Source organism: Hoplias malabaricus, chromosome 3, assembly GCF_029633855.1.
Source record: "Hoplias malabaricus isolate fHopMal1 chromosome 3, fHopMal1.hap1, whole genome shotgun sequence".
Classification (NCBI taxonomy): domain Eukaryota; kingdom Metazoa; phylum Chordata; class Actinopteri; order Characiformes; family Erythrinidae; genus Hoplias; species Hoplias malabaricus.
Window position 1 is genome coordinate 7,339,431 of NC_089802.1, and position 18,335 is coordinate 7,357,765.

General features: G+C 41.0%; 1 protein-coding gene across 1 annotated transcript; it reads right to left on the reverse strand.

Moving 5' to 3' along the window:
* Positions 1 to 2,338: 2,338 nt before the first annotated feature.
* On the reverse strand, positions 2,339 to 16,447 carry polr2a (RNA polymerase II subunit A). Its single transcript, XM_066665018.1, has 28 exons — positions 16,214 to 16,447; positions 15,074 to 15,206; positions 14,823 to 14,959; positions 14,523 to 14,696; positions 14,126 to 14,407; positions 13,864 to 14,025; positions 13,518 to 13,738; positions 12,839 to 12,971; positions 12,616 to 12,740; positions 12,297 to 12,507; positions 11,935 to 12,144; positions 11,615 to 11,783; positions 11,420 to 11,514; positions 11,108 to 11,311; positions 10,782 to 11,004; positions 10,484 to 10,667; positions 10,194 to 10,365; positions 9,721 to 9,826; positions 9,047 to 9,252; positions 8,417 to 8,888; positions 8,180 to 8,280; positions 7,983 to 8,087; positions 7,651 to 7,833; positions 7,314 to 7,517; positions 7,001 to 7,187; positions 6,774 to 6,887; positions 6,473 to 6,622; positions 2,339 to 6,348 (listed from the first exon to the last, which is right to left on the reverse strand). Exons 1-28 carry the CDS (start codon positions 16,298 to 16,300, stop codon positions 5,198 to 5,200), a joined length of 5,901 nt encoding a protein of 1,966 aa, XP_066521115.1. The 5' UTR covers positions 16,301 to 16,447; the 3' UTR covers positions 2,339 to 5,197.
* Between the last annotated feature and the right edge of the window lie 1,888 nt (positions 16,448 to 18,335).

The window sequence follows — 18,335 nt, forward strand, 5'->3', positions numbered from 1 at the left end:
AGGAGGCGAACAAGGCACCGCTAGGTGGCACTATTGTTTTCCCCCAGTGTCTCAGGACTGACCTGTTGCTCTTAGGGCCTCAGCTCACAACCCCCTGTAGGCGGGACTATGACTCCATTGGCTGCCGCAGTAAATGATAGACAGCTCACTCTGGCTGCTGATTGGCTAAAATAAAAGTGATGACCAATGAGAAGCGCATATTCTGTTGTGGAGCCGTTGGGTATGTGTTCCTCCCTCCGGCTGAGGGAGAGCATCTGTCTGAAACAAATCACCCGTTTTAACAATCCAATCTCAAACTTACGAAACATATCAGTCCAATAAGCAACACGGTTTTAGTAACAAATACGGGATGAGTTTAACGTATTTTATTTGACAACCCTAGTCTGCAGCGAAATTAGGGAAGTTCCGCTGGATTTTAACGTCGTTAAATTTAAGGCGCCTTCAAAAGTGTTCCACAGTGATCCCCCTCCTAACTGTCTGTAATATGAAGCTGAATTCAGCAGCTTGGGGGCTTTTTGTTCGAACTACCACATTAAATATTGCGCAAATTCGTCTTCATTTAAGTTGGCCCCCACGTCCTAAAAAACAGTGCCACCTAGCGGTGGCTTGTTCGCCTGCTGGCCACATTTGTGGATCAGGCTGCATTTGAATTTGAATGGAATGCGGAAGAAAAGTCTCAAAATCCAAAAACCCGCGAGAGGATTCTCAAACGCAGATTCAACAATTTACAAATAAATTTTAAATCGAAACTTCGACTTTACAAATTATTGTTTTGTAAAATTTTGTTAAATGTAAATGTAAACAAATGTATTTATTTTCGCATAAAATTGTGATATATGTATGAAAACCAAAAACACGTATTTACGAATGTAACTGTATTTGTACAAATTGCAAACTGTGAGACACAGATTGGGATGTGTTCATTTGTGAAAAGTGAAACATATTTGTGACTTGTGTTCAATTTATGTATTAACATTTACGCATTTGTAAAGTATTTTGAGCCTAATCTCTCTCCATAGTTAACCATCTAGAGGCTGATTCAGCAACAAAGAAGTTCCAAATACTTTTTTTTAACTTACAAAATTCCAGAAGAAACAGTGAGTAGGTCATATTTGTTGAGGTACTTAAATACTTGCATGAATTGAGCTGAATAAAAGCACTCATAGTAGGATGGTGTTTTCTAGTGATCATTTATAGACCATCTTAATATTGTTTTTACTATCTAAAAGACAAAGAACGATGCAAAAGTCCTCCAGTAAGCTGATAAAGAACTATTCAAACCTTGAGAAAATCCCTATAATGGATGAGCTTAACTTCAGACAGGCACACCTAGTCTGACATGTACTCTGTCCTCGCATATGGAGGATCTCATGTCAGAACACGCTGACTGACATAACCACCACACCTTTAAAAATGAGGACCTTTATTCAGCTGCTGAACTGAGACAACAATTGATAGTGCTCATAAGAGTTCCAGACCAGCCCATACCTATAATTCTTTGGTTCACTATAGATCTAACCCAGATGGCCGTAAAGTGATTATTATTAGTTTTACTTACTGGACCAATGGTGTGATAAGGGTTTATTTTATGAGATTATAGATTTTTATGCATACATTAACATACAAATACATATACAAATCTGTACAAACATTACTGGACAGCTTCTTCTACACCAGGCCATCACATTTGATCAGATATTAAGGGTATACATGCTGTAGTTTGTTTCTCTTTAGATGCAGCAACATCTACTCTGCAAACCACAACAACATTTGTAACATAAGATAGTATTGGAAAATGTATTCAAATATTTGTGGTAATTCTAACAGTGAATAAAAACTTACAGACAAGTTAATCATCAGCCACCTACAAGCTACAGTCGCTTCTTATTCCAAAACACTGTTCCACCTTAAAAAGACTTGACGCATCCGACCAGAGAAACAGCAATTCCCCAGAATTATAAACACTGCCTTTTAACATAGGAATAAACAAGTTATTCTTTTAAATAAGAAATGTAAGACCTGCAAACAAGCACAAAAAGCATCTTCAGATTAATCTTTCAGACATTTTTAATTAATTTTACATAAAACTGGATGCAAGGAACAATTTTGACACAAATGGTTAACACTTTTAATATTGTTGATTTAATATTTTAGTTTTTCTCCCATTGGACTACACCTTGGACATGGTGGACAAGAGAGGCTGAGACTACAGAGAGAGCATGTCTGACCTGACCTGAAGTTTCTGGCAATTTTTGTTCCTCTTAAAAGATAAGTGGTGCATTGTAACACTAGGGATACAGAAGAGTAAAAGGGATTTTAAATATATATAAATAAATAAGAACACATGCTAGACTAAGAGGAAGACTTGGACTGGCAGCCAAGTTTGAGTCATTTCACAATCCATTTTAAAAGCTGTGTTGAGCCAAGCACAACCTTTATCCATGCAAATGTGTTGTTCTTTAAATATGGCACTACAACAAATGCATCCTTATGTCTTTAATGAACACTGCTGAAAGAGGTCCTGAAACTAATCAATGAGTCAGTAGACTGCCATCATAATTTCAGTTCCCTCTGGTGAAGGCAGATGTGTCATTCTGAGTTTCTTGCAAACCACTGCTCTACAGAGATTTGCATTTAACTCAACACTACAAATACCTCTTGAAGGCCTTGGTAAGTCTACTGGGGATTCAGATGAGATGTATGTTAAGAAACACTAGGCACTGTGGAACTGCATCCAGTGCTCATACTTAAAGCCTAACCCACTGCCCTATTAACTCATCAGTCCTGTCAAATGTTGTTTAGGACATTACCAGACTAGTGTTTTGCTTCAGCATGTAGAATAAAATGCAAATAAAGTGTAGACAAACTTTTTATTGTTTTATCAAGTCAGAAACAAACAAAAACATACAGAGAATTAAGTCATCTATACAGTGGCAATTTAATTTAAATCTTCACCCCCCCCCCCGAAACTTGACCCAGTATTTACTCAAACAAGAAAATCTTGCAATTTACACGCGCACACCCAAACATTCGCGCACTCTACTGGGAGCCCAGGTAAATAAAACTCAAAAGAACCTTGCTGAGACTGAAGGCAATCTAGGGTGTCAGAGACTGACAAACCTGCTCACCTCTAAGGCCTTAAATCTAACATTTTGTACAATTCAAGCCCAAAGCTGGGCATCACTTTGTGAGACAAGGCTCTCATTCTGCACCAGTTAGTCAGCGCCCAGTAAATAAGGAACATCTGCGGTTCATGACAAAACACTGCCAACCCACAAGTCTAAAGAGCAAAACTGCCTATTTGTATCAGGAGTTAATCCTGCTTTTCAAAAAAAAAAAAACTTCCTGGAAACAGTTTCTTTATAATCATACAGTATTATAAAGCCCTCCCACATTCAAACCCCAAATCACAGGAACAGACAAGTAGAGGGGGTGGGGGGTGGACGAGGAGAGAATGGAAAGAAAGGGAAATACTGGACCTGAATGGAAACAATCAGTTCTGCCAGCATGATTCATTTAATCAGTTTGCATGTTGTTACCATTGAGCTCTAAAGAGGATTCCCTTTAAGTAGGGAATGTTCACTCAGATTTACAGCTCTGGCCTTAAGGGTTATTTAAATGTGGTATTTTAACAATATACTTTTCATATCTAAAGCCAGTAGGATGTTAAAGTGGCTTTTACTGCCCTCTGCTGTTGAAGCGTACAACTGCAGATCTGCATTTAACCACCATGTTGAAATCAAACCTAACTTTATTTAAAAAAACAAACAAAACATTAAATATATATTAAAAAAATGGCGGCACACAATCTACAAGAATCCACATTAAACACCCCCTTCTCCACCTCTTAATCCAAAAGTACACTCTAACATCAAGCTACAGCAATATAAAGCCAACAAGAGGAGAGAAGTTAACATCCCCTCAGTAATTTACAAAAGGCAATATAACTTTTGCTTAAATAAGAGCGTTAAAAAGAGGACAAGTATTTGTACATATGCTATTTAGAAAATGAAGGTATTGATCAGGACTGAGTAGGCCTTAGTTATCCTTTCAATCTAAAAGGAAATGCAAAACATTACCTGGTGCATTTTGTGCAATCTGTATCAATGAATAGACCCATCCTCCTATTCCTCTCTAAAATTAACACTACTAGTATGCTCTATTTCCTCTGGGGTCAGAGGCATGTGACCACTGGCCATCACTTAGGCTTTTGTGGTTATTCTAATTTGTATATTGATGCTGGTGAAACATAAGGCTTACGTTTAAGGGAGAGAAACTTTGGGAAGGGAAAAAAAAATGAACAAGAAACTAGGGTGTCAAATGCTACAAGAGAACACCTTTTACATCTCCTTTAAGAAGTGGCCACTCTCTATGACCCTTCTTTGGTGATAGACAGTATGTGTTTGCCAGGCGTCTTAAACATAAACCTGCATAATGGCTTTCCCATGTGTAAAATTACATTTAAGAACTTTAAATCACAGCATTCCTTAAACTGAACCTTGTATAAACCCAATTCTTGCTCAAAAGGAACATTAGAGTTTCAGTTATGCACCCCCTCCCCATTTATATGGATAAACTAAGCGCATATTTACAGTGCGAACACAAATTAAACGTTAGATACGTTTCAGTAAATTTATGCACCTCACTTTAGTCAACTATAGTGATTTCAGAATTCCAGCTGCACAACCCACTGAGCTGTCTTCTAAAAGGCTTTTGGCAATACTTTCAGCTGATTTCATTTATATCCAACACTGAATTTCAAACCTACAGATGGATGGATTGAAGAGGTGTGTGTTTATAACCACACATGTCCTCACTTTTTTTTTCCACCCCCTCCACCAACTGTGGGGTGAGTTACTGCAGAATAACTACACTAAAAAAAAAAAAGTGATGTCTAATGAAAGGCAGCAATTTCTAAAGTTAAGATCTATGACATAACATAGTTTAAAAAAAAAATAAAAATAAAGACCTGTTTGCAAATGCTTTATAATTGTCCAACAGGTCCCCAAAAGAAAAAAAAAAAAGTTTCAAAACAAATTTCACATATGGGACCCCAATTTCCTTCGTTTCTTTCTCTGAATCACAAAACTGACAATGACCCATGCCGAGTGGCAAACCTTCTGTCTTTTCCCACAGGGTAAAAGGGTCAGTCAGAAAAGCACGAGTACATGAGATAGCTCCTCTCCTCCAGTCAGCATTAGTTGTTTTCCTCATCACTGTCATCGGGGCTAATAGCTGGACTGTAGGTTGGAGAGGTGGGGCTGTAGCCAGGAGATGTGGGACTGTACGTTGAGCCTTTAGGGCTAGTGGGCGAGTATGTGGGGGATGTAGGGGAATATTTAGGTGAAGTCGGGGAGTAGGTTGGAGAAGTGGGGGAATATTTGGGGCTGGTTGGCGTGTAGGTAGGAGATGTTGGAGAATAAGTAGGAGAAGTTGGACTGTACTTGGGGGTGGTAGGCGAGTATGTTGGAGAGGTTGGGCTATATTTGGGTGAAGTGGGAGAATACTTGGGTGAAGTGGGAGAGTATTTGGGAGACGTGGGTGTGTACTCTGGAGAACTGGGGCTGTAGGACGGAGAGGTGGGTGTGTATTTCGGAGAGGTTGGGGAGTACGATGGTGAGCTTGGACTGTAAGAGGGTGAGCTTGGGGTGTAAGTGGGTGACTGCGGGGTATAGCGTGGACTGGATGGTGAGTAGGACGGAGAAGTTGGAGAGTATGAGGGAGATGTTGGAGAATAGTTTGGGCTGGTAGGGGTGTAATTAGGGGAAGTAGGCGAGTAGGATGGTGAAGTTGGGCTGTAAGATGGAGAGGTTGGGGAGTAACTGGGGGAGGTTGGGGTGTAGTTGGGTGACGTTGGGCTGTAACTTGGGGATGTCGGAGAATAAGAGGGCGATGTCGGTGAGTAAGACGGCGATGTAGGGGAATAAGACGGCGATGTAGGGGAATAAGACGGCGAGGTAGGGGAATAAGACGGCGAGGTAGGGGAATAGGATGGGGATGTAGGGCTGTAGCTAGGTGACGTGGGGCTGTAGCTAGGTGAGGTAGGGGAATAAGATGGTGAAGTTGGAGAATAGGAAGGTGAAGTTGGAGAATAACTTGGAGATGTTGGAGAATAACTTGGAGATGTTGGAGAATAAGACGGAGACGTTGGGGAGTAGGATGGAGAGGTGGGAGAATATGATGGAGATGTTGGGCTGTAGTTGGGGCTGGTTGGCGAGTATGACGGAGAAGTTGGAGAATAAGATGGTGACGTTGGTGAATAGCCTGGGCTCTGCGGTGTGTATCCTCCAGGGGAGCGTGGCTCATAGGCTGGAGACGTAGGAGAATAATTTGGAGACATGGCACCACCTACAGGAGCAGAAAAGTAGATGCAAAATATTTAAAAGAACAAACCGTACCAGGTCAATTCAGTGTAAAAAGGTTTTTGGAAGAATGAAATTAGCTTAAAAATGGGAAATAGAAATAAGCTTACCTGGAGAGGGAATGTAAGGGCTGGCTGGTCCAGGAGAACCAGGAGAGCCAGGTGTAGGAGACCAGGCAGGGGAATAGCCTGGTGAGAAGCCACTTGCATCAGATGCAGCACTGGGTGAGAAACCTGCTGCCCCAGGAGTCATTCCACTTCCTGAATGTGTAAAAGAGCAAAATGATTAAACAGTGAACAGAATGGAGTATAGGGTCTGCAACTGTAAATTTATGGGCCATATTCCTTACAGTTTAAACAAACTAATAATTTAGGCAATCAATAATATTGATCAAAATTACACTGCACTCACCCACACTAGGTGACCAGGCACCATAAGCTGGAGTAGCACCTGTGTTCCAGGGAGTCATGGCAGGAGACATGCTACTCATGGGACTGGGAGCAGACCCAAAGAACATTCCTGTTGCTGTGAAGGGGAAAGAAAACATTGAAAGTCTTGGGGGCAAGCTAGACGGCCAACTGTTTTTAAAACAAAGAAACCAATTTAGATATAGGAATATACTTTAACGTGAGACTTACGTCCAGCTACACTGATCCCAGGAATGTTGGTGGGGATCTCCATTCCATATTTGCACTTCTCAGCATCCAGCAGCAGGTCAAAGCAACCAGTGCCAGCAGGTGCCAACTGTCCCAGCATAATGTTTTCAGATACTCCCTTCATAGGATCACATTCTCCATGGGATGATGCTTCCATCAATACATCCACCTACACGCGGAACATGTTCAAACAGTTAAACAAAACCTCCCTTCCCACATCATCAAGTACCCCATGGAAATCTAAGGTATATTCATGCGACTGTAAGAGCGGTAACTATGTTCAACTGTTTCTCACCGTCTCTTCAAACGAGCACTTCATGAGCGGTCCCGTGTCTTGTCTGTTGATGCCGTGACGCGTGATGGCCATCAGATGACCTCTGCAGGTCATTGTGTCACAAAGCAGGGCAAGGTGACGGTAGTTGACATATGAACCATCAAAAGAGATGACATGGTACAATTCTCTCTCTAGTGCCTTGCGCACTGCTTCAATACCAAGCACCTATAGACAAGAAAATAAATGTATTCAAATCAAAAGGAGCTGCCATGCATTTAACTTGCTACCAACATCCTATAATTATGATGCTATAATTCTAACCATCTTTTGTGCTAAAGATTAAGGCAAACAAACTTACAGTAAAGATCTCCACAATGTCGTTGGAGGTGGTTCTCACAGGGTCTACATCTTTCTCACTGAGGACTCTCATGAGACTGACACCATCTGTCTCCAAAATCCATTCCTGCAGAGCCTTAAACTCACCATCCTCTGTGATTATGATCTTTTTCTTGTTGTCTGTCTGAGGAAGATGCATGTATACCTATAGGAAAGGAATAAGTGTAAGTTCAAAACAAATGAACAACTTAAGAATCAGACTGTTCAAGAATTCACAACCAACTGAAAAAATGCAGCAGCCTGATTTACTATTTATATTGTGTAGTTCACTTCTTATAGCTAAAGCCATCTTACCTTGCTGATCTGTTCAATGCCTTGAAGGGTCATGTCAGTCAGCATGTTGGACTCAATGCATCGCAAAAACACGTCATCGTCCATCTTATCTACCACTTCCTCATCCTGGACGAAGGAACAAAATATGGAAAGTCAGGACATGCAACTTGCTATGTAGTGCTAAAAAGGTAATATGAATGTCATGATCAAAAACTCACCTCCTGGAACTTATTCTCATCACTGTTCATGATTCTGATTCGCAGCACAAGTTTCTCAGCATTATCATCATTGAAGATACAGTTCAGATCATCACCAAATCCTGATAGATGGAAGCAGATGCTTAAGTGATACTTCATAGAGCATAAAATCTACTGCAATTTTATTTTGGGGTGAGGGGATTAAATTCTGAGCTTACATGGTACATTGCCAAACCCACGTGTCTCATTTAACCTCACCTGCATTGATCTTTTCAGCAATCTGTTCCATGGTTAGCTTGCGGTCAGTCATATGTTTGCGGTCAAGCTCAATACGCAGCAGCCACGGTGATATGCGGGTCACGTCAAAGTCAGGCATCTCATAGTAAACGTTCACCCACTCCTGATCCTCAGCCACGACTGTGCTCTGTGGGTTGGGGTCATAGTAGATGGCCGTGTTGGCAGTGACTTTGCGCAACGTGGTGTGCTCTAGACGACACAGGATGTCTTTGGCTCGCTCTGCATCACGAGCTGCCTGACCCAATAGGAACACAGTGAGGGAAGGCGTCTTGGGACGTTTCGAGATGTTGATCAGCTCTTTGAGTCGAGGCACACCTAAAGTGACGTTCTTGGCAGACACACCAGCATAATGGAAGGTGTTCAGGGTCATCTGGGTGGCAGGCTCTCCCAGAGACTGCGCAGCCAGAGCACCAACCATTTCACCTGGATGAACCTAAATAGGATTGTTAAGATTAGCAGTTGGTTAGGGATGTCAATATATTTCCTAAACATCTTAAAGTACACCGCCAATGACACTATATTTGATACATCAGCTGGAGTCTGTAATACATGACTTAGTCCCCTGGCACTGATATACTATTCAGTACTTACTATAGACTGATTGAACTTTGTTTCAATCTCCCCTAGAAGCCACTCAAAGGCCTCTGTGCTAAGGCGAAATTCCTCTGTCATTCGTCTGGAGCAAAGGGTAGAGCGCAGATGTATGTTGAATAGCAATGTGGCATTTTGCTGAGCCTGCTTGCTTAAAGGGTCATCACCATTCACAATTATCAGCTTTCTACTCAGCTCATGGACACCTGCATGACAGAAGAGAATAGAGCAGGGATGTGCACAGATTAGTACGTATTAGACCAACAAACAACCAAGACAAGGCTACTGCCATGCACCTACAGTAAGCATACACCAATATTCTTATTACTGATTTAATGGGTAAAGATACATGAGGATTCATGTTCTATAGTTTTCATAGCACTGAATTTAAACTAAATATTTTGAAAACTTGTGAACAACACTGAATAAAGCATTCTGTCAACGTGTTACTGGGGGAGATCTGTGACCCGCTGTAAATCCTCAGCATCATTTATATAGCACCCACACGCCACGTGACTGCATTTAACTAAGGGGCCTGGGTCGTATTAAGTACCTGAAGTATTACTCTTCAGAAAAATCTGAATGCATTTCAGGGAAATACTTACAAACCAGTGTCAAAATAAACACAAATCAGCTCGTTTTATTCGCTACTGAGAGAAATTTCAGTTACGTACCCTCTACCACTCTTAAAGGATTGAGATCGGTAGGAGTTCGTGGATTGATGCGGAAAATCTTTTGTGCATTCCAGATCATTCTGGCCAGATTGCATGGCAGAACCACCTGCAGAAGGGTGGAAAATACAGGAAAGAGGGAGTAAACAACAAAAAAACTACACAAGTCATGTACATTTATATTTAACTACAATAACCAATTTGCATGTGAACTTAAAGCAACACTCGTTATGGTCATTATTTTTGTTTCAGCTCTCCATAAATTTGCAGAGTGCAATTCATTTCTACAGCACTGTCCTGAAATCAACGGAGAGGGATGGGGCTGGTTTCCTACCCACATCCAAAAGTTGGATAGTGCACTTTCTGCAGTGCTGAGCCTGGAGTAGGAACAGAGACTATTCCCACTATTGTAGGGGAGAGAAGCATTACAATGATTATGAAGCTATAATTAGTATGTTGCTATAAATTTTACAGACCTTGCTATCCCCAGTTGGGAAAATGGCTCTTAAGATCTCTCGGTCTTCCTTCATCTTCTCAAATTCCTTCTCTAGAGCACTCTGTACATGTGCGTTGGTCATTACATCCTTCAGCACGTCTTCCTGTAGGGTGCGTCTGAGAGCTCTCTCATTGGTGTAGTCAAACTTGAACCTTTCAAATTAAGAGGTTGAAGGTTCAGTTCATGATATCATAGATGACCACAGGCTTTAGTACATACTGACAGCCAACAAGCATGAGACCACCTGCAAACCTAGACCTGCAAACTCACTTTTTCTCAAAAGCTTTGTTGGAGGGCTTTAGTGTGGCCATGTTCTGGAACTCCACAGCCTCCCCTGCCAGACCATCTTCTCCGTATCTCAGTTGCACCACCTGGTTAATAGAGTTCCTCACAGTAGCATCATACTTCACCATGATAGATTCCATAGATTTGATCAGACGACGCTGAATGTAACCTGAAAAAAAAGCAAGACACGAAAATTTAGTAGTCGTAAGTGCAAAAGAGCTTTACACAGAATTTAAAAGGCCACATCGTCTGTTGTAAGCTGAGATAAGGAACAACTATTTACCTGTCTCTGCAGTTTTCACAGCTGTGTCGATCAGACCTTCTCTTCCTCCCATAGCGTGGAAGAAAAACTCTGTGGGTGTGAGCCCAGCCAGGTAGGAGTTCTCCACAAACCCTCTACTTTCTGGACCATAGTCATCTTTGATGAAGTGAGGAAGAGTGCGATGCTTAAAACCGAATGGAATTCGCTTACCCTCAACGTTCTGCTGCCCCACCACAGCAATAACCTACGTGTTGAAAGGAAGAAATAAATGAGGCTTCATCCAAACATTAAACTTCACACATGTAAAAGACCCTTTTTGGCCAATTACTTCTGATATGAAAACTCACCTGAGAAATGTTAATTTTGGATCCTTTAGATCCAGCCACCACCATGGACTTGAAGTTGTTGTACTCAGACAGTGATTTCTGGGCAGAAGATCCAGTTTTGTCTCGAGCATCGTTCAGAATACGGTTGACCTGGTTCTCAAAGGTCTGCCTCAGTGTGTTACCTGGAGTAGGCTCCAGTTCATTGTTATGTGCCTTCTCAATGACCTGAGGAAAAAATGGATGACAGTAGGAAGGTAAGTGCAAAAAATTTAAGAGTGGGAGCAAGATTTTTAGTAAACTTCTAGGAAAAGCATGAAGACTCTAGAAAGCTACCTCAATCACATCTTGCTTGGCCTTCTTGATAGTGTTCTGAATGTCAAGATATGTCTTAGCATCAGCAATGGAGTCTCCAATACCAATGGAGTGACCTGTGAGAGGATAACAAGAATTAAATAAAAAAAGAATAAACTTATTGATTTAATAAATAAATAAAAGGGAGGCACAAAAATTATTCATCTATTCTCTTACCCTCAATCAGCAACCAGTTGTTCACTACAGTTTGAATGTTTGAGTAGAAAAGGCGAGTAATATCATGCCCCATTTCCAGGTATGAAATGTGGACAAGGGAACCAGCAGAGGTACCTAGGGACTTCTTACAGAGGATCCCCATGATCAACTCCCCATTCTCCACAATTACCTGAAACAGCAACAAGGGGCTTTGTAAGAATATCGCCCACTAGTGGCATTTCAAAAGACATGTTCATAAGAGATCAAGTGTGTTATTAAGCTCACTGGCGTGACTTGAATATGTGCCAGTGGCATTTCCAAAAACTGACACTGAACTCTACCTTTGTGTCTCCAGGTGAAATATGCTTATAGGGGCCACTGTCCTCATCATCTGGATGTGTACTGTGTGTGCGAATGACGTTGATATGGCCTGGGATGATCAAGCTGAAGATCTGCTTGCCAGTCCAAAGTGGTCTTGGCTTCAAGATGGCTGGTTGTGGCACTTTACCATCCCAAGTCGAGAGGAACATCAGGAGATTCATCACTTCACCCTGGTCAAAGCACATAATGGACAAAGTTAAAAGGGCCCCATCTGATGACTACATCAGAACTATATTAACTACATTCTCAGAGTCCAGTTACACTGCACTGAGGGCATATGACATTACATTCTGTAAATAAACTGAATTGCTGCGAGAATTACCCTTTCTAAGAAGACATCTCTCTTTGTGAACTTGCGAACAGCAGTGAGTGTGTCCTGCACAATACCCATGACGGGTCTGTTGGACTGGGGTGTGACAATCATACGAGGTACCATAGCCAGTTCCTGGATCTCAGCACGAGTCTCCAGCGACTGTGGTAAGTGCAGGTTCATCTCATCCCCATCAAAGTCAGCATTGTATGGAGTTGTTACACTAGAGAACAGGAGGTAAAATGCTTATGGATATTTGTCAAGACACTCAACTCTACACTTCATGTAGTGATAAAACACATTTCAGCTATATCACAATCACAAAGCTTACCTGAGGTTGAGTCGAAACGTTGACCAGGGCAGAATTCGAACCCTGTGACCCATCATAGACATTTTGTGCAAGGTGGGCTGTCTGTTGAAAATGACGATATCACCATCACACATATGACGTTCCACCTGTTGAAGCACAAGATAGAGAGGCACCATTCTAACCAAAATGACAAACATGCTTGAAATAAGACATCTTATGAAACAAATGGCAGGCAACACCCTACTTTATATCCAATCTGAAGATGTAGGTCACTTGGTTTGGGGTGGAATCGAAGGTCAATCCTGTCTCCATTGTCACGGATGATGTACTTGGCTCCTGGGTACTGACTGTTACCTCTTCTCACAAGCTCCTGAAGCCTGCAAATTTTGAAGCACCAAGTATTTAGAAATTGACAAGAACCATCGCCAAATTCCAGTAGTCCAAGATTAATTTCTCATAAGTTGTTTTCAGTTAAGTAAATCCAATGACATGCAAATTCCAGATGGAGGACAGGAGGTGAGGAGAAAAGAGGAAAAATTAAAAAGGAAGTTGTGGAGTCTATTGTGTTAGTTTAGACGAAAGTGCAAGAGAAATGTACAAATAAATCATATGTTGTAAATTATGTTATAGAAAGTTGCCATTGTTTTAATTGTTCACTCTCACAAACATCAACTTTTAAATTGTAATTGATACAAGCTCTTCATTGTTACTCAGTTGAAATAAGTTTAAATGCCAATAAACAGGCATCAAGACCGTGTGACAGCGCTCCCTGTGTATAATAGAAATCACTTACTGTCCTCCATTCACAAATACGTGACATTTATAAACCACTTTTTGAAAAGACAATTTTTAAATAAATAGAATTAAAATACCCCCCCTCGAAAAAAAATAAAACCCAACACAAAAACAAAAAAACCTGTTACCTGTCGATGTTAAATGGTGTAACAATTTCTGGAAAGGTCATGTTGGCAGCGATGGAGCGAGGGACGCCCACCTGATCAATCTGCAGGTTGGGGTCAGGGGTAATGACTGTTCTGGCTGAAAAGTCGACACGCTTTCCCATGAGGTTACCTCTCACTCGTCCCTCTTTACCCTTTAGCCTCTGCTTGATGGATTTGAGTGGGCGGCCTGATTTTTGCATTGCCTGAAATCATGGTTATAGTGTTTTAAGCCTAAAATCAATGCTATTCAAAAACTGCAATACATGACCTACTGTGTAAATTCAGTTTTACATAAACATTTTAGACAACATATAAACATATGTCTTACTCTAGGTAAGCCAGGCAGCTCGTTGTCCACCATAGTGGCCACATGGAACTGCAGAAGCTTGACATCTTCCGCTATAACATGTGCAGCAGCTCCGCTCTGTTCATTCCGTCGCAGTTGGTTATTAATTTTCACAATGTCAGCCAACTTGTGTGTCAAATCATCCTGAAAAATTTAACACAAACGGTTGGTATATTCTTATACACACACCTGTGTTGGTTACATCCTGGACTGCTCTAAACTCTTCACAAATTAAAGAGGTTACCTGGTTTCTAGCTGATCCCTGCATGACGACAGCAGGTCGAACAGCGAGTGGGGGCACAGGCAACACCGTGACGATCATCCATTCAGGCCGTGCGTATTTGGGGTCCATGCCCAGGATTATATCCTCCTCATCAGAGATACGTTTGAAAATTTCATGGACACGCTCAGGGCTAAGGAGAATCTTTTTCTCCTGAGAGTCTTCATTCACATGCTTCCATTCAGCATAGAGCTCCAGGCCTGAGCGACGAATACGTGGCTGGTATCGCCCACAGCCACCATGTCCCTGTCAAAATCCATAAAATAACATCAGTAAATAAAAATTCACTCTTTAGGAAAATGACAGAAATTCTCTTGTTGGATCATTGAGGCCTCAGGTTATGTTCTGTATTTTACAGTACCTTCTCCTTTGTAATGTCCTCATCATTCTCCTGCTGCTCAACTCCAAACTTGTTGTCCATTTCCTCTCCACCCTCACAGATGTTTTTGCCCTTACACAGGTCATACACATGGGTCAGACGCTTTCGTGGCTGGCCTTTTGACTTTGACAGGATGTCTTTGATCTTTGGGTTATTCTGTAAAAGAATGCATAAAGGGCAAAGTTTTCATCATACAGCAAAACCGAGAAATGGTCACTCATTTTTCTAAAACATATGTAGATTCATCACACAACATACACAATGGTTAAGTACAATACATACCGCATCAACCAGTAACTTGGAGCAAAAGAAACAGACGCAGCGGAGCACTTTCATGATCTTTGATATGAATCCAACATGAAAGACTGGTTTAGCCAACTCAATGTGACCAAAGTGACCAGGGCATTCTGTCATGTTTCCTGTAGGATGTATGCATCCACAAATCAGTTCACAATCTCCAGGTACAGATTTGTATAATACACACAAGTTAATAACTATGAAGAGAATGGTGTTTTAAAAGAAACATTATGCACCTGCACATGTTTGACACCGGCCAGACCGCTCAATGACCCCCTGCCGGGGGTCCATGAGACCGCCCAGTTTTGGGCGGCCACCTTCTGTGGTTTCAGGGTACTTAATGCCCCCTTCCGTAACGGACATCCGTTTCTGCAAAGAGATGCACAATTTATAGCCATTCGCTGTCTATAAATATTATGTTAGTGCATAACCCCTGAGGATTCACCAGGAACAGCTGTGTACAAACAACTTTTCATTGTGGTGAATTTGTTTCTCTTTTTTAAAAAGTTATAAATTTATTTTCAAAAGAGTCAGTTTAATATCTGTAACAACCTCAAACATACTTTAAAATAATAAGTTCTTGAAAATATTTCCTTTAATAATGCTATATTCTAGCTAAAATATGATTAGACTCAATTGATCAATTTATTTAAAATTGAAATATATATATAATATATAAATTGTATAAAAAAAGAGCATGCATAATTTTTTCATATGTGTCTTTATTGTCAGAAACGATGGATGGAAAAGAGATGACTTTGGGCCTATCAGAAATATGCTTAAATGTGAACAAGGATATTCATAATGCATTGTTGAACTGCTAGCACTTTATAGATCCCTTAAAAGGTTTTAAGAATTACATAAAACTAGTTAGTTTCTACATTCTTTATGCATTTAACAGAGGGAAACTGACAAATTACTGTTATACTAGTCTATATGAAGCTGATTAAACATACAAAATGAAAAAGAAAACGGGAAATTGAGCAAATTTTGGGATTTAACTGGACATAGTATGTGCTCAGTTGGCAAGCAACATGTCACTGTTGCCCTTTTAGCCTGGCTTAAGAAAAATCTTATAACTATTAACCTATCCACTAAAATTAAACCACCCCAAAACCCTTAAGTAAAGGCAATGTTAAGTGGTTCTCTCACTTTTGCAGCTAAAGCCCAAATTATTTAAGAGCATTTGTTCATATCTGAGCAAACTTTCCTACAACGTGGATCATGGGCTGGCTAAGAAGCTAAGCTAACTATAAGACAGTCGCAGCGAAAACACCATATTTGTGTTCTAACTGACCAAACGCTAATAAACAGTTATGTTACTGCTGTCTAAAGAATTAATAGAGAATACCCCTCCCAAAAGGCAAGAGACCTACAAGCTCATCTGGGCTGAGGATGCCGAACTGAACTCTCTTGATGAGGCGCAGTGGGCATGCGCTGTCGCTGGAAGGCGGTCCGTGCATCCTGTGTCTATTCAAAGAGACGCGTCCTCCCTCGACACGCCGCTTTCAAACAGGGAACAGCACTCAAACGCCACCAAGACTCTCTCCTGGCACCCAAAAGGTGGCCGGAACCCGTCCGACGGCGGCTTCCCCACTGATCAGCGCGCTTCGGTACCCCAATGTGCCTATTTATTTATGTTTATTAATATACTACATAAACTACCGGCTAGACCCTTCCCTTTTCCTGATCTAAACTCCGGTGCGCTCTAAGCGCAACTGAGAGAAAACTGCTCCCACACGACTTTATATAGACTGCATGTGTCGCTACGGGTTCGCGTACACCCAAAAGCAGGGGCAAGACACTCCGTGGGCTGGCTCCGAAACGACGTTACTTCACGTTCATTGGTCGCGGGGCATGCGTAGCCGAATTATTCATAAGTACAGCCGCACGACCAATGATTTCTCGCCGTGAGGAGCTTAACGCGAGAAAGGCGGGAAAATTAGCTTTAAGACATCCCATTGGTCAATCCATACAATGGGCGTGTATACCAAAGTTCCGAACCTTCTCTTCTCGTAATATTCACCAAATAGCAACCTGATTCGTCAGTATCTTCATGAATATGTAACACCAAGCGTTGCCTGGCCAATCGTAGTAAAGACGGGAGCTCGTTACGCCTCTTTTCCGAACATTGCCGATGTTTGCCGAGTGATATTTTTTAGCCCCTTCTAAGCAAAAGTGAAAAAAACCGCCCCGCTCCGCTCCGTCTCGCTCTGGATCAGCCACGAACCTTGGAAAAAGAAGCTGCTCCACGAGAGGCCTACTTCAGAATCTTCGACGCTTATGCTTGTATTTTTCGATGAATTTCCAACAAAATATTATTTTAAGTTATCTCAGTGATGTTTTTCAACACGCTTGTAAACATTACTGAAGTCATTTTGTTGCATTTTTCTTAAATTGTTGACATTTTCCGGGAAAATGCAAGAAGCCTGGGAGTCGAGTTAAAGAGCTGGCTGGCGAGAGGGCGCTGATTTCGGTATGCGACGTTGGAAAGCCCCCAGAAAGCCTGGAGCTTCAAACCAACGATAATTTTTAACCTATATTATTTTAAAACTTTAAGAGCTTTGGTGTTTAGCGTTTTTGTGACCGTCGTGAAATGTATTAAGCAGTAGGTTACAGATTAATATTTAAATTAATTTTTATTTTCTAGGCCGCGCTTTAATCGTACATAGACAGTTAATGTTAAGTATAACCAGTGATCATTGTAACAGTTGTAAATGTCTAAATCAGCGATCGAACAGATAGCTAGACTAGAAAATTATTGTGATAAAGAGAATAGGGAGATATTAAGTACAAAACGGTTAGGTTGTGTGATATAAATAGTCATATTTAATTGTGTCTTATTGCACTATTGTACCGTTGTTTTTATAATTTACCTAATATGTATTACAACAACGGTGTTATAGTGGCATTGTATGAGCTCTTTGTGAAATAAGACTGTCGAAACCTGTTGTATTTGTATTCCTATGGAAGCGGTCGTCGAATCTATTGAGTAACGTTGTTAAAACATGGCGGCAGGTTTTGTGCTTTGCTAACAGCTAGATATTCGCTGAGCTTGAGCTCTCTCCGTGAATTTGTTTAAAACTAAATGAGTCCTTATACCCTATGTTTTTATGATAGATCGAGTCGGATGTGTTACGGTGGTGTAACTGTATATTTGAAGGTGGATATGGCTTCTTTGTGATTGACTTTTTATTAGGATTTTCCGTTCCACCTTAAATGGTGCAGTAGTGTCGTTCTGGCGCCTCTTGTTCCTTCTGAACTGAAATGACTGTGTTATAGGTCTAAGGTAACTTCTTTTTGTCGTACTGAACACACAAATAAGTTATTAGTGCGTTGTACACAGCTTATGTACATTAATCAACAGGATTTCAGTACTATAAGAATTTTGAAATGCCTTTGTTTTCAGAAAAGATCACTCCTTAGTTCAGTTACAGCCTCACTGTGGTATGTTCCATATTGGATTAACCCAAATGATCTCTGGTTTATATAAAACAA

Bases quoted from the DNA above. Each gene is read 5' to 3' on its own strand.
- polr2a (XM_066665018.1), bottom strand. From the start codon at position 16,300: ATGCACGGACCGCCTTCCAGCGACAGCGCATGCCCACTGCGCCTCATC. The intron at 10,668-10,781 runs GTAAATAGTTGT...CTTTTTTTTCAG, and splicing joins TGTGAAAACTGCAGAGACAG to GTTACATTCAGCGTCGTCTG. The intron at 7,834-7,982 runs GTAAGATGGCTT...CCTTTCCTATAG, and splicing joins GCATTGAACAGATCAGCAAG to GTATACATGCATCTTCCTCA.